Raw genomic sequence first — 22210 nt, 5'->3', positions numbered from 1 at the left:
TTTTTTAATGTTTATTAATTTTTGAGAGATAGAGTGCCAGCGGGGGAGGGGCAGAGAGAGGCTCCAGGCTCTGAGCTGTCAGCACAGAGCCTGATGCGGGGCTCGAACTCACAGACCATGAGATCATGACCTGAGCTGAAGTCAAACACTTAACCAGCTGAGCCACCCGGGTACCCTGGGTCATGCTGTTTTCTATAGTAGTTGGACTAATAAACACTTCTATCAATAACATATGAAAGTTAGTTTTTCCAAATTGCCATCATAACTTGAAATCTTTTTTTTTTTTTTTTTTTAATTTTTAGCCATTAGTATGTTATTGTGGTTTTAATTAACATATCCTTGGTTACTCATAGATTTGACATCTTAAGTTTATTGATGAATGTGGATAGTCTCCTTTGTGAAATGCCTGTTTAACTTTCTTGCCCAGTTTTCTACTGGCTTGCATTTCTCTTAATGTTGTATAGAAGTTTTATATTTTTGAATATTGGCTCTTTGTAGTTTATGTGTATTGCATTTATCTTCTCTCATACTTTTCACTCTCTGGATGTTCTTCATTTTAATGTAGTCTCATTTTATTAGTTTTTCTTTATGATTAATGCTTTTTGTGGCCTGTTTTAAAAATCTCTTCCTAATCCAAGATCATGAAGGTTTTTTTAATTATCTTCTGAGAGGTATGTTATTTTGCTTTTGACATTAGAATCTAGTTGGAATTAAATATTTTGCCTGGTGTGAGGTAGGGTGAAGTCCCATTTTCTTTCCATATAGATATCTAATTGTCCCGTGCTGTTCACTGAAAAGACTTGTCATTTCCTCACTGCTCTTCTGTGCCAACTTTACCGTAAATTAAATATCCATAATATGCATGGTTATGTTGTGGTATGGTATGTCTTCATTCAGTTCCTTTGGTCTATTGTTCTATCCCTAAGCTGATAAAACATATCTTAGTTACTATAACTTTAAAATGAATATTGATATATGGTAAAATCTTGTTTTTCTCAACTATCTGTGCTCTTTTTGTTCTTTTGTGTTTCCCATATACATTTTACAATTATCTCAAGTCATACACAAACATACAGAGTTGGGATTTTGAATGGGATTTTACTCTATTGATCTTTACAGTAATAACTCACAGTATGTTAGCATAGTATTTCTCTTCAGTTACTGAAGTCTTCCTCAATTTATCTTAGAAATATTTTATATTAAGTGTTTTACAATTTCTCCACAGAGATCTTGCATGTTTTTATTGGTTTGCATCCTAGCTATGTTATATTTCCTTGATATTGTTGTAAGTGGCAGGTTTTTAAAAATTTTATCTCTTTGTGGATGGTATTAGAAATATGGTTAGTTTTTGTGTATTTTTTATTTCACTGTGCTGTCTGGAACCTCCAATACTTACACTGTGAATGAAGGTGTTGACAATGGCCCATCCTTGTCTTACTTCCAATCTTAAAAGAAAAACTTTTGTAAGCATTTCACCATTAAGTATGATATTTGGTTTAGGTTTCTTTAAATAACCTTTATCATATTAAATAAATAAGTTTTTTTTAATTCCTAGTTTGCTATGAATTGAGAGGTAATGTTGAAATCTATCAAAGCCTTTTTCTTTTTAAATTAAAGCACTATTTATTGCTTTGAAGGTGGATTTTTTTAAACAAAAATACTTTCTAAAATGTTTCATAAAGTTGCAGAAAAAAGGTTCTAATCTTACAGAAAACTTGTATCTAACAACCACAACACAACTAACATTTATTGCATGTTTGCCGTATATTAGGCATTGTAGTAAGCACTATAGTTTAGTGTGAAAGTTCTCAGATCCTGGTGCAAGTTTGTCTGCTTAGAATTCTGGCTCTACTGCCTATTAGCTAGGGGACTTTGGGCATATTTCTTATTCTATGTGTGCCTCAGTTTTTTCATCTGCAAAATGGAGATAATAGTAGTATCTACTACATAGAGTTGTGAGGAAGGAGTGAATTATATGTAATACATAAAGAACAGAACTTGTTACATAGTGCCAGCGTGCATGTTAGCTATTATCATTGTATTCCCTAGTCCGTGAGGCGAGTACTATAGGTATCTGTTTTACAGTTGATAGTGAGACTTAGAGAACTGAGGAGTGTGACCACAGTTACAGAGCTGAGAAGTGGAGAACTGGAATTCCTACTTGATTAAGTGTCTTAACCCACCAAGCCAATGTATTTCAAACTTTTTACACTTTAATTCTTAATACATTGTGATCCAGTACTCCACCACACATATGTACACACAGTCACACAAATGAACACACTTCATTTGAAAGAAAGGTTTCACAATATTTTACCCTTACTACATATGAAGCACTTTGATATTTTCTATTTCATTTCCTCCAAAAATGCTAGTCATGCTGTGGGTTATGACTTCTAATTTGGAAAGCCATGCCATTTATTCATTCATTGTTCATTCATTTATTCTACAAAATGAGCATCTTCTCAGTAGCAATCATGGTGCCAGATGTTACTGTTAATGTCTTTGATTGAGACTTAACCTGCAGTTAACTTTGGTTCGGTGTAACTAAGGGGTCCTGCCGCTTATACAAAATAAGAACCTAAGTATTGTAAAATTCTGGTCAGATTGATGAACAGATTAGTTTATAAATGTCTTTGTTCTCCTTTACTTTTTGTTCCATTTATTTGAGCAGACATGTCAGTGGTCCTCTGAGATGTTGCTAGGGCTCTGTACATGGTTCAGATTGTTATTAATTTTTCTAGGCCAATGATATCAGCTGCTTTATTCATTGTTTTCATTATCTCCTTTGAATTTGATATATCTGCCTCTGAAAATTAATCTGTGTCCATAGAGACCCCAACCGAGCTCTGCTTTTGCCCTTATCTGTTTCAGCAGGAGTGTTAAAATTTGAAGAAATGTATGTATGTATGTATGTATGTATTTAATATTTATTTATTTTGAGAGAGAGAAAAAAAAATCCCAAGCAGGCTTTGTGCTGTCAGCACAGAGCCCGGTGCAGGGCTCAAACCCACAAACCATGAGATTATGACCCGAGCCGAAATCAAGAGTCAGACGCTCAACCAACTGAGCCACCCAATGCCCCTGAAGAAATGAAATTTAATATGATACTCCCTGTTACCTGCATGAGAATAATTTTTGGCTTGAAAACAAATTCTTAAGATTATTCCTAAGGTTTGAAAAACTAGCAAAGACCAACATCTTATCTTATTTCTAATAATGCTCATGTATGTTACATTTATTTATCGTGAGTAACCAGCAGGCTCCTTTTAGAACATTGTGTAGGAACCAAATTATGGGCAGATCATGACTCTTTAACATATAAAGGGGTTAAGACATAACTTGACATTGTATCTGTGGATGTTTCTGTGTAACTCATCTTGATAGTCTTGCTAAAGCTCAGTGAAGTATCTTGGCTGTTTTAGAAAGGAACGAGATTCTTCTCAGAGGAAACCCAACTTGGAGAGAGCTTTCCAGCTGCAAATTTAAGACATGACTTTATATGCCAGTTATTTCTTCTCCCTGTACCCTCCTCTGCCTTCATTTATCTAAGTGGTAGTCATACTTCAGATCTCACCTCTTCTAGGAAATCTGTCACTACCTTCCCCTGCCACCAGACTGAATAATACTCTTTTGTGCTAAATTTTAAAAGTTTTTTAGCTCAAAAAAAAAAAAAAAAAAAAAAGACAAGCAATAATAGTGTTAGAGTACTTTAGAATTTACAAAGCTGTTTCATTCTAATACCATGAGGATGCTAGAGTTCCATGTCATTTATAAGCAGTCTGTTAATTCCTTGATTGTCAAAACAGTTATTTGAAGAAGGTACAATAATATTATCTACATTTTGTAGATTAGAAACTGAGATACCTCTGAAGAGGTTAAGAAACCTTCCAAAGTCACACAGCTAGCAAGTGACAGCCTAGTTTGAGCCAGAGTGTAACTCTAGAGCCTAGGTTCTTAGTCTGTATGTTCTACTGCCTCTATTCAAGAGATCTGGAGAGCGGATCCTGCTCTCTTTCCTTTCCATCTGTGAGTTGAGGTTTACCTTGCTGTAGGCCTTGAGATCAACTCTACCTCCCTATCCAAGCCTGTTCTCTTGACTGCCACGCAGGTCTGTTCACCTAATTTCAGTCTTTTCAGTTAAAGCATAAAGTTTAAAAGTTTAAAGTTCTTAAAAACTGTCTTAGTTTACACCTTCCTCTCTCCTTTTACTCTTGAGGAGAGGGGCAAGAGAGGAAGATTCCAATAGCTTTACTTTTAGTGTTTGCTTTTTTCCCCTTAGTACATCAATTTTCAGAATAATGAATTAGTGTGCAAGTGACCTCCATGGTAACTAATGAGGTTTTTCTTTTTAATATTATTGTAAATGCATTGATTATTATCTTTGAAGTGTTTTAACCCACTGCTGTCATTATTCTTTTTGATGTATATAGGTTGCTCCATTTTAGGTGAGTGGGAGGCTTTTTGTGTTGCTTCCTATATTCTTCTTTGTTTGTGTTTAAGTTTATTTCTTTTGGGAGAGAGCATGAGTAGGGAGGGGCAGGGAGAGTGAGAGTCCCAAGCAGGCTCTGCTTTGTCAGCACATGAGCTCAATCTCATGAACTGTGAAACCATGACCTAAGCCGAAATCAAGTGTCAGACGCTCAACTGACTTAAGTCACCCAGGTGCCCTGCTTCCTATATCTTTTTGATGTAACATGATCCCATATTAGTCTTGGGTAGCACAACAACACTCATCCTATATATATTCTGCCTCAAATCTGGAATCAACCATTTCTCTAAGGAGTCCAGGCTCCTGTTTGTAGGAAATGGTATTCTCAAAGGTCACTGTCTGAGCCCTTCTAGTACTGCTGATCAAGATAAATATTCATCTTCTCTGACAAATTAGTAAGTCTTCTTTCTCCTACACTATTTTTTACTCATTGCTGTTTCTGCAGCTAACGAACTACCTTGTTCAGAGTTTCAAATACCTGCCGTTTTTCAAACCCTCGGTTTTTTTGTCAACTCCTCTCTTATCTTTCTGACTTCTGAGCAGTATAGTTACTATGATCCATAGTCTCCAATATGAAGTACTTACTTGCCTAATTCTCTTTCCATTACATTTTAGGTAGAATAATACAGATTAAGAACATTGATTTAATAAATTAACAGTGCTTAATTAGGAATGGTTATGAATATTTCCTTTGTGTTAGTCTCACTAGTCAGAGTCTGCTGTAGATGCTGTAATGAATCTGAAATTTCAGTGAGTTATATGACACATTCGTTCATGATATCCTTATATATAAGATAGAGAAATGCAAGCCAGACTAGAGTGTCTGGTCTAATCTAGAGGCAGAGCTAATTGAGCATCTATTTCCAGAATGCTAATGGTTAAGTCAGATTGGAGAAGGGTCTCTCACAGCTTACCAGAATGCCACCTTCTGTTTGTTTATTACTATATATTAAAAAAAGTTTTTGAACATTTATTTATTTTAGAGAGACAGAGCATGAGTGAGAGAGGGGCAGAGAGAGAGAGGGAGACATAGAATCTGAAGCAGGCTCCCGGTTCTGAACTGTCAGCACAGAGCCTGACATGGGGCTTGAACTCACAAACTGTGAGATCATGACCTGAGCTGAAGTCAGATGCTTAACCAACTGAGCCACCCAGATGCCCCATTTATTATTATATATATATTTTTAAATTTAATTTAATTTTTTTTTAAATTTACATCCACATTAGTTAGCATATAGTGCAACAATGATTTCAGGAGTAGATTCCTTAGTGCCCCTTACCCATTCAGCCCATCCCCCCTCCCACAACCTCTCCCATAACCCTCAGTTTGTTCTCCATATTTATGAGTCTCTTCTGTTTTGTCCCCCTCCCTGTTTTTATATTATTTTTGTTTCCCTTCCTTTATGTTCATCTGTTTTGTCTCTTAAAGTCTTCATGTGAATGAAGTCATAGGATTTTTGTCTTTCTCTGACTAATTTCACTCAGCATAATACCCTCCAGTTCCATCCATGTATTTGCAAATGGCAACAAATCATTCTTTTTGATTGCTGAGTAATACTCCATTGTATATATATATACCACATCTTCTTCATCCATTCATCCATCAGTGGACATTTGGGCTCTTTCCATACTTTGGCTATTGTTGATAGTGCTGCTATAAACGTGGGGGTGCATGTGTCCCTTTGAAACAGCACACCTGTATCCTGTGGAGAAATGCCTAGTAGTGCAATTGCTGGGTTGGAGGGTAGTTCTATTTTTAGTTTTTTGAGGAGCCTCCATACTGCTTTCTGGAGTGGCTGCACCAGCTTGCATTCCCATATTCTTCTATTTTTAATGTATATTTATTTATTCTGAGAGAAAGAGAGAGAGAGAGAGAGAGAGAACGAGCACAGGGGAGGGGCAGATGGGGATGGAGAGAGAGAATCCCAAGTAGGCTCTGTGCTGTCAGCCCAGAGTCCGATGTGGGACTGGATCACACAAACCGTGAAATTATGATATGAGACGAGATCGAGAGTCAGAGGCTTAATGACTGAGCCATCCAGGTGCCCCCTCCCCTTTTAATGTTTATTTATTGGCCACATTAAAAAAAATGTTTATTTTTGATAGAGCATGCAGTGGGGAGGGGCAGAGAGAGGGAGAAAGAGAATCCCAAACAGGTTCCACACTTTCAGCACAAAGCCCAATGCATGGCTTAAACTCATGAGTTGTGGGAGCATGACCTGAGCCAAAACCAAGAGTTAGACATGTAACCAACTGAGCCACCCAGGTGCCCCACCACATTTTGTTTAATATTGTCTTAAGGATGGAAATGCAAATAATCTAATACCAAACCTGGAGAAAAGAAGGAGGTAGGAGAAATAACTAGTGCACTGGGTGACAGGACTGGATTCCTAAAGATTTCAATAGGCCAGAATGACATACAGAATTTATTATATAAAGATAAAATTTATCAAGGACAAAGATAAAGTCCTACCTTTGGGTTCAGCATTCACCTTCCCAAGAATGGAATAAGAAAGACATGGGTTGGGATGCCTGGCTAACTCAGTTGGTAGAACATGCAACTCTTGATCTTTTGGTTGTAAGTTCAAGCCCCACATTGGGTGTAGAGACTACTTAAAAAATAAAAAGTCTTGGGGTGCCTGGGTGGCTCAGTTGGTTAAGCGGCCGACTTCGGCTCAGGTCATGATCTCGCGGTCCGTGATTTCGAGCCCCGCGTCGGGCTCTGTGCTGACCGCTCAGAGCCTGGAGCCTGTTTCGGATTCTGTGTCTCCCTCTCTCTCTGACCCTCCCCCATTCATGCTCTGTCTCTCTCTGTCTCAAAAGTAAATAAACGTTAAAAAAATAAATAAATAAAAATAAAAAAAGAAAGAAAGAAAGACATGGGTTAATGGTATATGTGATAAATACTTTAAGCTTTAGACGTTTATGAATGAGATATGAATTAAGTGTAAGGGGGATTAGAAATAAAAGGTCTTGAATTCTGATTTCAGTTCTACTGTTGACTGGCTGTGTAACCAAGATTAAGGTTCTTTGCCTCTTTTAAGCTTCAGTTTGCCAGTTATTAAGTGTGTAGCATTTTTACAGTACTAGTAATTATAAAATACTATGTGTTTGCTGGTACTGATAGCTGAAGAAACATAAAAGCAAAGCTAATTGAGTCTTATATTAAGAAAAAAAACATTCAGTTCTGGATACTTGAAGAGATCTTGATACTATGTGATTTCATTAAGAATAAGAAATGGGAGAGGAAGGGGCGCCTGGGTGGCTCAGTCGGTTAAGCATCTGACTCTTGATTTTGGCTCAGGTCATGATCTCGTGGTTTGTGGGATCGAGCCTCCGCGTCAGGCTCTGCACTGACAGCATGGACCCTGCTTGGGATTCTCTCTCTCCTTTTCTCCGTCTGTCTCAAAATAAACATTTAAAAAAGAAATGGAAGAAGAAGAAATTCACAGTTGGAAACCCCATTTAGCTTTAAATTTCTGAATGGTTGGTATATAAACTAGGTTAGGTTATGCATTTATTTTTTGCCCTTGAGCACATAATTCAGGGCAGTAGGGAAAGCTTCAGGTTAACAGACTTTTGCTTAGGGTAAAAAGAAGCTTTTGAACCATTAAAACTGTGTAAAATGAAATGAATGGAATGAAGTACCTTATTGATTCCCTAAAGATGTGCAAGTAGAGTGTGGGGCAACCCCTTATTTTTGGAATGTTGTAGAGGGCATTCATGCCTCCAGTAAAGGTCTGCTCAAGGCAATTTCCAAGGCATTTTCTAGCTCTAAGATTCCAGGTTCTGTAATATGAGAATAATGATTCCTCTCAGTTATTGTGATGAATAAGTAAGGCCACACATGTAAAAATGTCTTGAATGTTGCATGGGACACAATGAATACTCACTAAATGTTCTTTGTGATATCTATAAAAATGATCCTTGTCCTGGCCTGGTACAAGTGAAATAATAAAGATAAAAATACCCTTCAACTCCATTACAAGAATAGGAGGTGCAGAAATCTGTATCTGGTATCTGGCAGGGCACAGTTGGGGCATTTTGCTTCAATGTGTTCATTTACACAGGTTTTGGCTTTTTAGCTTTTTTTCCCCCCCAAGTGGCAAAGGGCCTGACTTACTTGCATATGGAATAGATAGATTTGCTTTGCTGTGGCCACAGAATGTGATGATTAGATTCTTAGACTTGGGGGTTCTAGCCCTAACTCCCATACTTGGTGACTGGGTGACCTCATAAGCTTCAGTTTCCTCTTCAGTAAAATAAGGTACTTTATATTTTATGATTCAGCACAATAACATGTTAAGTGCCTGACACAGGGCCTGGTACCCAAGTGGTCAGTTAACAATAATTTCTCCTGTTTCTGTGATCTTTTCCCACATGTTGTGAGGGGAGTTTGTCAAATGCTTCCTTGAAGGGCTTCAGGGTTCGCTGGGAGAGAGCCTTTCTCCTGTACCTTTGAGAGGCTTCCTTCTGAATTAGTTCCTGGTCTGTGGCATAGACCAATGCTGTTTTATAGAAACAGAACATGGCAGGAAGAATAGCTGTGGCCAGAGAGAGAAGCCGTCATAGGACTCAAAGGGAATCTAGTCTCTTTGTGCCCTCAGTGGAGAATTATTCCCACCTCGTCTTTGATCTCATTGTGGCCTTTTTTTTTTTGTAAAATTTTTTTTTTTCAACGTTTTTTTTTTTAATTTATTTTTGGGACAGAGAGAGACATAGCATGAACGGGGGAGGGGCAGAGAGAGAGGGAGACACAGAATCGGAAACAGGCTCCAGGCTCCGAGCCATCAGCCCAGAGCCTGACGCGGGGCTCGAACTCACGGACCGTGAAATCGTGACCTGGCTGAAGTCGGACGCTTAACCGACTGCGCCACCCAGGCGCCCCTCATTGTGGCCTTTTAAACTCTGATGAGAAGGACAAGAACAAGCAGTGTCACAAGATATAAGCAGATGCTTAACAGGTCTGTATTGGATTGTTGCTCAGTGGGTCCTTTGCTCTGGATCCAGATGCTGCACAGAGTACCATACGAATACTTTCTAAAGAGGCTACTGAACTCCAATTCTGATACTAGCAGATGAGGGTCGTCAACTCATAAATGGACAAGTTACTTAACTTTTTTTTGAGATCTCCATTCTCTCAATTACAAAAGGATGATAGCACTTGTATCCACCTTTGGGATTATGAGAATTATGTGACACAGCACAAACCACAGTGCTTAGTTGTGGTCGGTGTTCAGTGAAATCATATCCATGAAGAAAGGGATGGTATGGTTCTTCTAGAAATTGATTAATTATAACTCTTTTTAAGTCTATTCTGATAGAGTTCTGGTTTATTTTTTTTTTAATTTTTTTTTTAATGTTTATTTATTTTTGAGACAGAGAGAGACAGAGCATGAACAGCAGAGGGTCAGAGAGAGAGGGAGACACAGAATCGGAAGCAAGCTCCAGGCTCCGAGCTGTCAGCACAGAGCCCGACGCGGGGCTCGAACTCACAGACCGTGAGATCATGACCTGAGCCAAAGTCAGCCGCTTAACCGACTGAGCCACCCAGGCACCCCTGGTTTACATTTTAATGTGTGTTTATGTATGATATATATCATATATATGATAGAATGTGATATCATGCATATATAAATTTAATATTGAAGGTTTGAATTTAAAGTGAGAAAATTTAGGTCCTCTGTATCCAGTCATGATTTTTTCACAGTATTCTATGTTCTGTTTCTAAGCCCTTTCAGCAACTCAAGCCCCGCACTCTAGGGAATCCCATCCCACACATAGTACTATTGTCCTATCATTCATTTTGCCTTTTTGGCTTTTTCTGGTTTAGTTTTTAAATTTTCTGTTGTAACTTTACTCTAATGTTTACCTTGAATTTCTTTTGCATTTTTAAAAGAGGAAAAGTTAGGGCGCCTGGGTGACTCAGTCAATTTAGCATCCGACTTTGGCTCAGGTCATGATCTTGCGGTTCGTGAGTTCAAGCCCTGCCTTAGGCTCTGTGCTGACAGCTCAGAGCCTGGAGCCTGCTTCAGATTCTGTGTGTCCCTCTCTCTCTCTCTGACCCACCCTACTGTGCTCTATCTCTCTGTATCTTAAAAATGAATAAACATTAAAAATTTAAAAAAAAAAAAAGGAAAAGAAAAAGAATACTTATTACACCAGGGCCATTTTTATAGAACCATTTTAACCAAGTTTCTTTTAGCTGCATGTAACAAAAACCCATTTAAGTTAGCTTGACCAATTAAAAAGAAAACAAAGTAGTGTATTCCAAGACATGGGAATGTGAGTTTGTCATGATATGTCAGTTTGCCCACAGTTAGGAAGTTCATCCAAGCCTTAGAAAAGCTTGGAAAGTTCTGTGGGACCCCTTGGTGGCTCCGTCGGTTAAGTGGCCAACTTTGGATCAGGTCATGATCTCATGGTTCATGAGTTCAAGTCCTACATCAGGCTCTGTGCTGACAGCTCTGAGCCTGGAGTCTGCTTCGGATTCTGTTTCCCCATCTCTGTCCCTCCCCAGCTTGCACTCTGTCTCTGTCTCTCTCAAAAATAAATAAATGTTAAAGAAAAATGTGAAAAAAGAAAGGCTTAGAAAATTTTGTAATTACAAAATACAGAGTCCTCAAGAACCTAGGTGATTCTTCTTTCCATATCTGTCTTTCTCTATATCCCTAGCCATGTGGTCATGTATCTGATGGTTCTCTCTGCATACCTGCTATTTGCTGTGTTCTTTGGCAAGAGCCTTAATATATGTTTCCCTGTATGGAAAAAATATTGTGTATTAGTTTCCTGTGCTGCTGTTAAAAATTACCACAAACTGGGTGGCTTGAAACAACGGAAATTTATTTTCTCACAGTTAGGGAATCAGAAGTCCAAAAATCATCAGTATCACTGGGTAGAAATGAAGGTGGGCAGAGCCACACTTACTCCAGAGGCTTTAGGGGAGAATTCATTTCTTGCCTCATCCAACTTGTAGTGGCAGCCATTCCTTGTGTCCACCTTCCACCTGTCTTCACATTGCCTTCTCCTCTGTGCACGTGTGCGTGCATGCGTGTGTGTGTCCTCTTCTGCTATATCAAATCCCCCTCTGTCTATATCAAATCTCCCTCTGTCTTTCTCTTTATAAAGACATGTGTGATTGCAAGTAGGGCCCACCTATATAAGCCAGAATAATCTCCCAACCCAAGATCCTTATTTGATCACATCTGCAAAGCCCGCTTTTCCTTACAAAATAAGATTTACAGGTTTCAGGGATTAGGACCTGATATATTTGGGTGGCCATTATCCAGCCTACTACAAATAGGGATCATAAAGACATCTCTAAGTTGGCATGTAATAAAGTTGCCTAAATGCTAGTATCCTTTCTTCTTTACATCTCTCCTACACATACTGCCATTTAACATTCTTTAACATTGCTTTCAAATGCTTTTGTTTTCAGGAATGTTATTATCACATTAAGTGTGGGCCTGTTAGGATAATGATAATAAAAATAGTAGCTGTCATTTATTAAATGTCCATTGCAGCCCAGGCATCGTGCTGAGTATTTTATCTATGATATGTATGTACCATTATAACCCCCATTTTACAGATGAGAGAAACTAGATTCAGATAGATGAAATAACTTAATTTTCCCAAGTTCAGTCAGCTAGTAAGTGTCAGAACTTCAGTAAAATAAGGATCTCCAACTCTAAAGGCTGTGTTCTTAATCATTGTATCTTACCTATTACTCAGCAGTGAGGTTCAAATCTCTTGGCCCCTGATCAAAACCTTTTTTTGGAGGTTTCTTGCACGTGCTAGCAAGATCTGATATCACAGTTCACCAGAACACCTTTTTTTGTCATATGGCTGTTCTTTAGCGGTTGCTTGGTCCTGAGCAAGTGAATTTGAGGGAAGAGGAAGTTAGAGAGCTATATATCCAGCCTGAATTTCCTCTTCGACTAACTTGTTTGTTGCTAGACAGTAAGTTCCTTGACTATCAGGAACACGATGATTTATTTCTGAATACCCAGTATGGAACACAGGGCCTGGACACAGAGTAGAGATTCTGCTAGAACGTAAGCTTCAGCAGGGACTTTTATTCACTGCTGTATCCATGCCTTACAATAGTGCCTAGACTAGAAGAGCTAGCTAGGCTAGCTAGCTAGGCTAGACTAGAAGAGCCTAATATCTGTTGAATGGATGGATGACTGGTTGGTTGGCTGGACATGGTTAAAACTTCTTCACTGGTTAATAATTACAACTTTGCTTTAATGGATGTGTGCCCTATGCTGGGCACTTACATACAGTATCAGTAATCCTTACCTTTCTGCAGAGTAGAAGTAATGGGCTGTGGCTGAGGAACGTTAGGGAGAGGGAGGAGTCGAAGATATCTCCCAAGTATCTGACCTGGATACTGGTCTAAGTCATGATGAAACCCAGGAGGAGGAGCATGAGCATGAGTTATTTTTTAGATGGGCTATATTTGTGTTATCTGCAGGTAGATGTAAGGATCTGTTCCTAAGACAAAGGCTCTAAAGATGCCCCCTGTTTGCCAGTCAGCCTGGAAAGAGTGATATTCTTGATCTGCCCAGAGCAGGGTTGCTTATTTTTTTTTTTTTTTATTTTATTTATTTATTTATTTATTTTTTTAAATTTTTTTTTTCAACGTTTTTTTTATTTATTTTTGGGACAGAGAGAGACAGAGCATGAACGGGGGAGGGTCAGAGAGAGAGGGAGGCACAGAATCGGAAACAGGCTCCAGGCTCCGAGCCATCAGCCCAGAGCCTGACGCGGGGCTCGAACTCACGGACCGCGAGATCGTGACCTGGCTGAAGTCAGACGCTTACAGGGTTGCTTATTTTAGGACTGCAGGCTTAAAGCCATTATTTCCATGTGTTCTAACTTGAATCTGTTCAGTTTCTGTTCCAGATGATCGGGCTGAACAACGAACCTGTCTCATTTGTGGGGACCGTGCCACAGGATTGCACTATGGAATCATCTCCTGTGAGGGATGCAAAGGGTTTTTCAAGCGGAGCATTTGCAACAAGCGGGTGTATCGGTGCAGTCGTGACAAGAACTGTGTCATGTCTCGGAAGCAGAGGAACAGGTGCCAGTACTGCCGCCTGCTCAAATGCCTCCAGATGGGGATGAATCGGAAGGGTGAGTGGTGCTTGTGGCTCTACTACCCACCCTTCAGCCATCACTGTATCTTAGTGTTAGCTATTAAGCCTTGGCGTTATTTATTTCCCAAGCCTGCACTGTGTGCCAGGTGTTGTACTATGTACTCATAACCCAAAAACGAATCTGGTGTAGCGCCTGCCTACAGGGATTTCCCAGATTCGGTGGGGAGAAAGACTGGTGAGATGTTACAGATTCTGTGAGAATGAATTCACAGGCTCCATTTGGCAAGACCCCAATTAACAATCAAGTCCTAACTGGGATTCATATACTCCACTAGTTCTTCTTTCAGAGCATAGCAGGAAGTAGGAATTTGGGATGAAAAAGTAGGAAGGCAGTATGTCACCTGCATGTGGTATCATTTTGTTTGCTAGAATCATGGTGTACTCAGAGGTTAGGCATGCCCAGAAATCTGCATCCAGGTTTGTGAAGAATGTGGGATTTTGGGGGAAGCTTTCTGAGAGCCATTGGCCTGAGATTACATGAATAAACCAATTTTCTAAGAGGATTAATCCAAGGGGCAGGCTTTAAAGAATGGATTGGTGTGGGGGAAAGCAGAAAGGCTACCTAGAAAATTTTTAGAGTCTGGAAGAAAGGTGTGAAGAATCTGAAGGAGGGGCAGAAAAAGTAATGTTACAGATGCGGAGACGTGGGAGAAGCTTACCTGATAAGAGCTGATAACATACTGGATATTGGGCAGCACCGGAAGTTGAACTTGAAGATTTGGATTAATAGTAACAGCCCTACCAGGAAAAAAAAGTCAGGCTAAAAAGCAGCGTGGGGCGTTGACCTTGGCAGTGCATTGTTTGAGGTACCTGTGAAAGACACATACAATGTCCACCAAGGAATGTGGATATGTAGGAACTGAAGTGAAAAGTCCTGCCTTTAAGCAGAAGTTTGTGGAACTGTTTGCAATCAGGTGGTAAAATTTTGTTGGTGGGTAAAAACCACCCAAGGAAAGAACTTGGATACAGAAGAGGAGAGGGCCAGTGTCAGAAACTTTAGGAGCGTTCTCATGGAGGGTGGACAATATAGTATAGTACAGTTCAGTAGAAAGCATGGAGGCAGGGGTTGGTGACAGATCAGTTCTGTGACCTTGGGCAGTTTGCTTTATGTCTGATGGTCAATTATCTTACCTTTAAAATCATGTGATAGTGAGTACTTAACCTTTTGGGAATTCTCTAGAGGATTAAATATGACAACGTATATAAAATACTCAGCGAGGTACTAGGGGTTCATAATAGTAGTGTGTTGGGGCGGGAGTTAGATTTAGTGAACTGTTCAAATTGGTTTTGTCTCATTAATAAGTGCAGACAACCAGATATACTTAACACTGGTTTTTATTTTTGTTTTTTTAAATTATATGTGGGATAAGAAGAATCCTTTAAAAGCTTGCCTATCATGAAGAAAGGTAAGAAAGTTCTAAAAAAGGGCATTTAGATAAATTTAGGTCATTTATAATTTACTTATAATACTAATATTTATCAGATACTATGTATATCAGAAACTCTTCAGCACTTTCTATGCATTGTCTCATTGAATATGCACAAACCTATTATTAAATATTACCCTCGGTTTATAGATGCAGCTGGGAGAGGTAAAATACCTTACCAGTAGATAAGTTAGTGGTGATTATGTGGATAATAATTACTAAGTTGTAATTCATTATTAATCAGGCAGGGCTGGTACCTAACCGTATAGACAACGTGCTGCTTTACAGCGTCTACCATATGGGCATAGCTACTCGCATGTTGGAATGCCCTGTGTTTACTGCATGATAAACACCTGTAATACAGCGTTTAAATTGTTACCAACTTTGTCTGCTATGTGTCTAATCTCCTTTTCTGTCCAGAATTTACTTCCTGTGCCTCAAGCATGCTTTGTATTATCCTGCCTGTGCTCAGGTTCTTTCCTTTAGCTAGCAGTCCTCTCCCTTCCACACTGGCCGTTTCCTCTTACAGAAATGTTTCCCAGCCACCACTGCCAAACAAGTAACATCTTGAAGAGAGAGCCTGTGAGCATCTCCCCACTTTGATCTGATTTGGTGTTGGTCTCCAGTTTTCTCATCTCCCTTTTTTGTCCTCACTGTATTTTCTCAAAGCATATTTATGGTTGGCTTCTTGACTGTTCTCTCTGATGATTCATCCTGCTTATTTAGTTGGAATATGAGACTCTGGACCTTCTAACCAAACTCTCCTGTTTTAGGGAAGAAGCTTAACTTCATAACTCCTATAACCATAGCCAGGAGAAGATGACACAAGGAGTACTGAGGGGTGGGAACTGCCTTCCTTTGTCCCTTTGCATGCATTGCTGGATGGTTTAGTTGCCTTGTGAAGCTGCTTCTCAGAGAGAAACGCTGCCACCTCCTGGTTGGTGCTAAGAAAGCAGCATTTACATTGCAGTTGCCTTTGGAATGTTTTTGGTTGATGGAACTGTTACGTGGAACTGTGGTGTTAGCCATATAATTTTATGCATTTGTCAAAATGTAGAAATATACATCACTAAAGAAGTGAATTTTATGGTATATAAATTTGTTTAAAAGCAACAAGTTTATGGGGGGAAAGATAGAATGTACACTGTGATGAATGAGTCTAACTGGTATTACAGATAAATCACATGGGGAAATGGGGAAGAAAGGAGCTGACCTTGGAAAATAGTGTTTCGACTATATACCATAAGGCTGAAGACAAAAAGAATTGTATACAAACAAAGCTCTCTAGTTTATAAATTTGTTTCTTTCAAGGTTATGGGTTAGGAAGTCTGTCACTACTTTATTTGTATACTGGAGTTGAACAAGCAGGTAAATATATCGTTGATAATGAGAGTCCATTTTCTCACATCAGAGAAAGAAGTTATAAATCAGGAAAGAGGAAGGCAAGAATGAAGCACCAATCTGGTGCAAGATTGGAAGTATCAATATGAACTCATGTTCAGAAAAAATTTTTAGAAGAACCAGATCTTGGTCTCCAAATATCAATAAAAGGAACCAGACTCTTTGAAGGAATGGGTTATTCTAGGGCTGTGGCAGGGAAAATATAAGACAAGCCTGGAGCATCTGTGGTGCCAGAAAGTTAGAATGTGCTAGCTAGCTAGCTAGCTAGCTATCTTAATGTTTTTATTTCTGAAGGAGAGAGAGAGAGTATGAACAGAGGAGGAGCAGACAGAGAGGGAGACACAGAATCTGAAGCAGGCTCCAGGCTCTGAGCTGTCAGCATAGAGCCCAATGTGGGGCTCGAACTCACGGACCGTGAGATCATGACCTGAGCCTAAGTCAGATCCTTAACCAACTGAGCCACCCAGGCGCGCCAGAATGTGCTATATTTTAAAAAGGAAGGGGCAAGGAGGAAGCATTATCGAAAGGTCACAGGAGCTAACCTGAAAGCACTTCCAATAGCCAAAGTTAGAACAGCTTGAGCAACAAAATAACTATACATTAGTTTATAACTCAAAGAATAAAATATCCATGAGTTCCTACTGATAGAACTAACTGAATACAGGAATGACCATTCTTTCTTATAGAAGAATTCTAATTAATAAATGTAGAAGGCATGAAGGAAATAGAAGATCACCATTAAAACACAACAGTAGGGGCGCCTGGGTGGCTCAGTGGGTTGACCGTCTGACTTCGGCTCAGGTCATGATCTCGCGGTCTGTGAGTTCAAGCCCCGTGTCAGGCTCTGTGCTGGCAGCTCAGAGCCTGGAGCCTGCTTCTGATTCTGTGTCTCCCTCTCTCTCTGCCCCTCCCCCACTCATGCTCTGTCTCAGAAATAAATAAACATTAAAAAAATTTTTTCTTAAACACAACAGTAATAATTGCTGCAGGCAGGATCCATTTATGGATGCTAAAATAGAGAGCATAGTTTTAAATAGAAACAGAGTATTTGCATAGCCCCAGAATATTTAGTAATTACAAAGGGGAAAGTAATAAGTTTCAGTAGAGAATTCTGACAGATACCATTTTAGCCAAGCAAGGTCAGTATCACCAGTATATTTACACATATACCCCCCTGATATTCTACAGTAGGGGCACAGATACACATATATACACCCAGGGATGGATCATTCCCAATCTACTTATGGGAAAACAGGGCAACCCAAATTGAAAGACATTCTTCAAAATACCTGACATACAGAATACTCTCCAAAAGTATCATTGTCACAAAAGACAAGGCAAGACTAAGAATGATTGGAGGAAACTACGGAGACATGACAACTGTATGCAGTATGGGATCCTAGATTGGATTCTGGAACAGAAGGGAACATGATTGGGGAAATCTGAATAAAGTTTATATTTTGGTCAATCATACTATGCCAAAGTTAATTTCTTAGTTTTGATGAATAGTCTGTGGTTTGTAAGATGTTAACAGACAGGGAAGCTGGGTATAGAGTATATAGGGTTTCTATGTACTAGTTTTTTTGCAACTCTTTTGTTAAGTCTAAACTTACTTCAAAATTTGAAAACTTAAGTGTTCAAAAAAACTCAACCGCCATGTATGAGCCAGCCCTCTCTTGTCCCCTGTCTCTAAACATAGATATCTCTTCATATATGGAATTTGACTGGTCAGGAAATTAATTAGCAAAGCAGTGAGGGAAATTTAAATAAGGATAGTGAGTGGAGGCTGGGCCCCATCTGTCCCTCTTCACTACCCAGCCCATTACCTCCCAAGCATTACCTCCTCACCCATCTTGCAGCCTTCAGGATAAATTCTGGCTTTTCAGAGTGATTTTCAAAGCCCCTCTGACTCTAGCATCAGCCACTTCCTCCCTTCCCTTCTCCCTCTGCTGCTCCCCACACAATTCACATTCCCCATGTAGTTTCATCGTCCCTAGAATGGTTTATCCCCATCTCCTCACCTGGTTATGTATACTTTTCTTTGGAGGCTAAGCTTTTGTTTGTAACATCCTCTAAGCAGCTTTCTCTGATACCACCTCTCACCGGAAAGATGACCCTCCTTGACTTCCACAGCCCCTTTTGCCCTCTGCCGTAGCCCCGATCATCTTGTGCTATCTTTGTCTCTTAACTTCTCTGTTTCCACCATTTAGACAGTGTGCCCCTTAAGGGCCATGGCCAAGTCCTGCTTAGGTAAGATGCTTTCTGGTTTGGTGGATTTACTCTGGTAGGGGGACCAGGGCACAAAACAGGATGGGGGAAATATTGTTAGTCTCATCGGAGGAAAGAGGAAGTTACACTGAGCCTTATGAGAAAATTTATGTCAGTTAAGAATCGTGAAAAAAAAATTATGTGAGAAAATTCAGAATTCCCTAACTTTGTTGTCTCATAACTCATTAGTTAACTGGTTAAAAAGTAAAAAGGTTAAGGAAAACTTGGAGAAGGTGATGTGGGTAGAATGGCATTGTGAGAATAAACCTGTGGCATTGCCATACTGCTTTATCAGGATAAAAATGGAGCGCTGAGAAATCTCAAGGAAAGAATAATTGAGCAGAATCTTGAAGGCATAGAAGTTCAAGCTCTTTATAAAATTAAACAGCTGTTATTTGCTTATGATTTTATTTATTTATGATTTTATTTTTAAGTAATCACACATAACATGGGGTTTGAACTTGCAACCCCAGGATCAAGAGTTGCATGCTCCACTGACTGAGCCAGCCAGGAGCCCCTTAAGAGCTTTTTAAAAACCACTCCCCTCTTCCTTCTCTTCAAGAAGGAGAAAGAGAGAGGGAAGGGAAGGGGAAGAGAGAAAGAGAAAGAAAGGAAGGAAGGAGGCTGGGAGAGGAAGAGGGAGCAGAGGAGAGGGAGAGAGAGAAAGTGTGTGTGTTTGTATGTATTTTCTTAACTCTTTGGGAGGAAGTTACAGACATCATTCTTCTTTGTTTTAACATGACCACAGTACTGTTATCAAAACCAGGAAGGACGTCTGGGTGGCTCAGTCAGTTGAGCATCCAAGTCTTAATTTTGGCTCAGGTCATGATCCCAGGGTCGTGGGATTAAGCCCCATGTAGGGCTCCTTGCTGAGCATGTAGCCTGCTTAAGATTCTTTCTCTGCCTCTGAACTCACTCACACTCTCTCTCTAAAAATAATAATTTTTAAAGAATAATAAAAAATTTTAATATGGCATAATACTATTATCTGATTAGCAAATCTTATTCAAATTTCACCACTTATTTCAGTGTCCTTTATAGCAAGGTGTTTTTTGTAATATAGGAGCCAATCCAGGATCGTGTATTACATTTAGCTTTTATGTCTCTTCAGTCTCCTTTACTTATTTATTTTTTTAATGTTTATTTATTTTTGAGAGAGTGGTGGGGGGAGGGGCAGAGAGAGAGGGAAACACAGAATCCGAAGCAGGCTCCAGGCTCTGAGCTGTCGACACCGAGCCCAATACAGGGCTTGAACTCACGGACTGCAAGATCATGACCTGAGCCGAAGTCAGATGCTTAACTGAGCCACCCACGCACCCTCTTCAGTCTCCTTTAATCTGAAAGGGTTCCTCAGTCTTATTTTGTCTTGAATAGCATTGCCAATTTTGAAGAAAACAAGTAGAATATTCCTCAACTTGGGTTTTTCAGTTTCCTCACGATTACGTTAGGTCATGCATTTTTGGCAAGAATGCCACAAAAGCGATGATGTGTCCTTTTCATGCATCATATCAAGGGGGCATGGTGTACTTTGTCCCATTATTGGTCATGTTAACTTGAATCACTTGGTTGAGGTGGTGTCACTTGAGTAAGGTGATGCTGCTAGATTTTCCCACCAGAAAGTTATTTTCTGAGTAGAGGCAACAATATGTAAACAGGAAAAGCTGTGTAAAGCAGCATGGTATGTTCAAGGACTAACAAATAGTTCTCTGTAGTTACAGTGTAAATTTTGTGACAAGAGATGAAGATGGGGAACCCCAGAGGAACCAGATCATAGGAGTGTCTTAAATGCCAAGCTGGCAAGCTGGGATTTAGCTCATAGACCAAAGGGAGCCACCAGTGGGTTTTGATGTAGTTAACTTTGTGTCTTACTCGTCTTTCTGCTTCTGGGTTTGGGTTGGCTGCCCAGGCCTAAGTGAAGAATGGTAGGTATGTAAGTTCCAGAACAGAAAAAGGCTTTGTGCTTCTTTTGAGCAGAGATAGGAGAACCATAGCTGCTGCCATTCTTGGGCTTGGGACAAGAAGTGGAGCAAAATCCATTCCTGTTATATCTGGAAGCCCTTTGTTTTTATTTTTTTAAATCAGTATCAGTTCACCACAAGAAAGATTCTCAGCCCTGTTGAGAAACTTGCTCTTAGCTCAGTGTAACATCAAGGGGCAAGCACAGCTTTAGAATCAGAAGACCTAAACTGAAATCTCAGCTCTGTCAGTTCTTCCCTGAGTAGCCTTGAACAAGTCCCTTTTCCTCTGTGAGCTTCAGGTGTTTTCATCTCTAAACTACGTAGGATTGGGGCGCCTGGGTGGCTCAGTTGGTTAAGCGTCCGACTTCGGCTCAGGTCACGATCTCACAGTTCGTGGGTTCGAGCCCCGCATCAGGCTCTGTGCTGACAGCTCAGAGCCTGGAGCCTGCTTCGGATTCTGTGTCTCCCTCTCTCTCTGCCCCTCTCCCACTCTCTCTCTCTGTCTCAAAAATAAACATTAAAAAAAATTTTTTTTCAAATTACTAAGATAGTAATAATTAGGGCACCTTCCAAGGTTGTTGTGAGGATCATATGTGATACCATATATGTGGGTACATTAGAAGCTTTAAAATATGATCCAAGTTCTTGTTTTAAAAGAGGCACTGTGACGCATTCTATTATTTCACACACTTCAGGTAGTTTCATGCCATCTTGACGAATTTTACCATCTTTGATCAAACCAGTATTAATGTTTATATTCTTCTTTAAATCAAATTTTTTTATTTGTGTTTTTTATATATTATTTTGAGAGAGAGCAAGAGAGCGAGTCAGCATGAACAGGGGAGGGGCAGAGAGAAAGAGGGAGAGATAGGATCCCAAGCAGTCTCTGTGATGTCAGTGCAGAGCCTGATGCGGGGCTCGATCTCACAAATCATGAGATCATGACCTGAGCTGAAATCAAGAGTTGGACACTTAACTGACTGAGCCACCCCAGTGCCCCAAATCAAAAAATTTTTTAAAATCAAAGTTAATTTTCCAAGGGAATTTTTATCATCTCAGTGAATGGAAAATCAGTATTTTTTTAGTGCCTATTAAGATACATGTGTAATTGAGAGTTTATCTATGCACCACCTAAAATTTTGTTTCTCCCAATGGTATGCAGGTACAATGGGAAAAACTAGTTGTGGAAAGAAATTTGGGCTTAGTCTAATAGTTTGGGTGCCATCCTTAATTCTTCTGCTGTCTAGTTTCTGTTGCCATAAGCAAAATACTTCATTTTTCTGAACCTTAGATTCATCTGTTCAGTGGGAGCAATACTAGTACTTTCCTCATGGGTTGTTTTACCCAGGATAGTACCTAAAACACAGTAGATGTCCATCATGTGTGAGTTTCCTTAGTCCAGGTGGGGTTGAGGGACAACATAAGCTTTTAAGTATCAGAACAAAATATTGGTGAGATGTAAATCTTTAAGACTTGTGGCCCTCTAAACGAAAAGAAAAACAT

The 22210-nt window shown here is 39.6% G+C and overlaps 1 protein-coding gene across 4 annotated transcripts in view; it reads left to right on the top strand.

Annotated features, from left to right (window-relative positions):
• NR6A1 (nuclear receptor subfamily 6 group A member 1) overlaps nucleotides 1–22210 on the top strand; it is a 230694-nt gene that overhangs the window by 179418 nt on the left and 29066 nt on the right. For 2 of the 4 annotated variants that reach the window (XM_049628660.1, XM_049628655.1), the window contains exons 3-4: nucleotides 13388–13630; nucleotides 15027–15059. In XM_049628660.1, the coding sequence (XP_049484617.1) occupies nucleotides 13388–13630; nucleotides 15027–15059 (276 nt within the window). The remainder of the gene's footprint in view (nucleotides 1–13387; nucleotides 13631–15026; nucleotides 15060–22210) is intronic. The other 2 variants (XM_049628676.1, XM_049628669.1) reach the window with 1 other exon arrangement.

The sequence above is a fragment of the Panthera uncia genome, chromosome D4 (assembly GCF_023721935.1).
Source record: "Panthera uncia isolate 11264 chromosome D4, Puncia_PCG_1.0, whole genome shotgun sequence".
NCBI lineage: Eukaryota > Metazoa > Chordata > Mammalia > Carnivora > Felidae > Panthera > Panthera uncia.
Note: the sequence above shows the minus strand (reverse complement) of the source record. Positions and strands in the feature narration are given on the sequence as shown.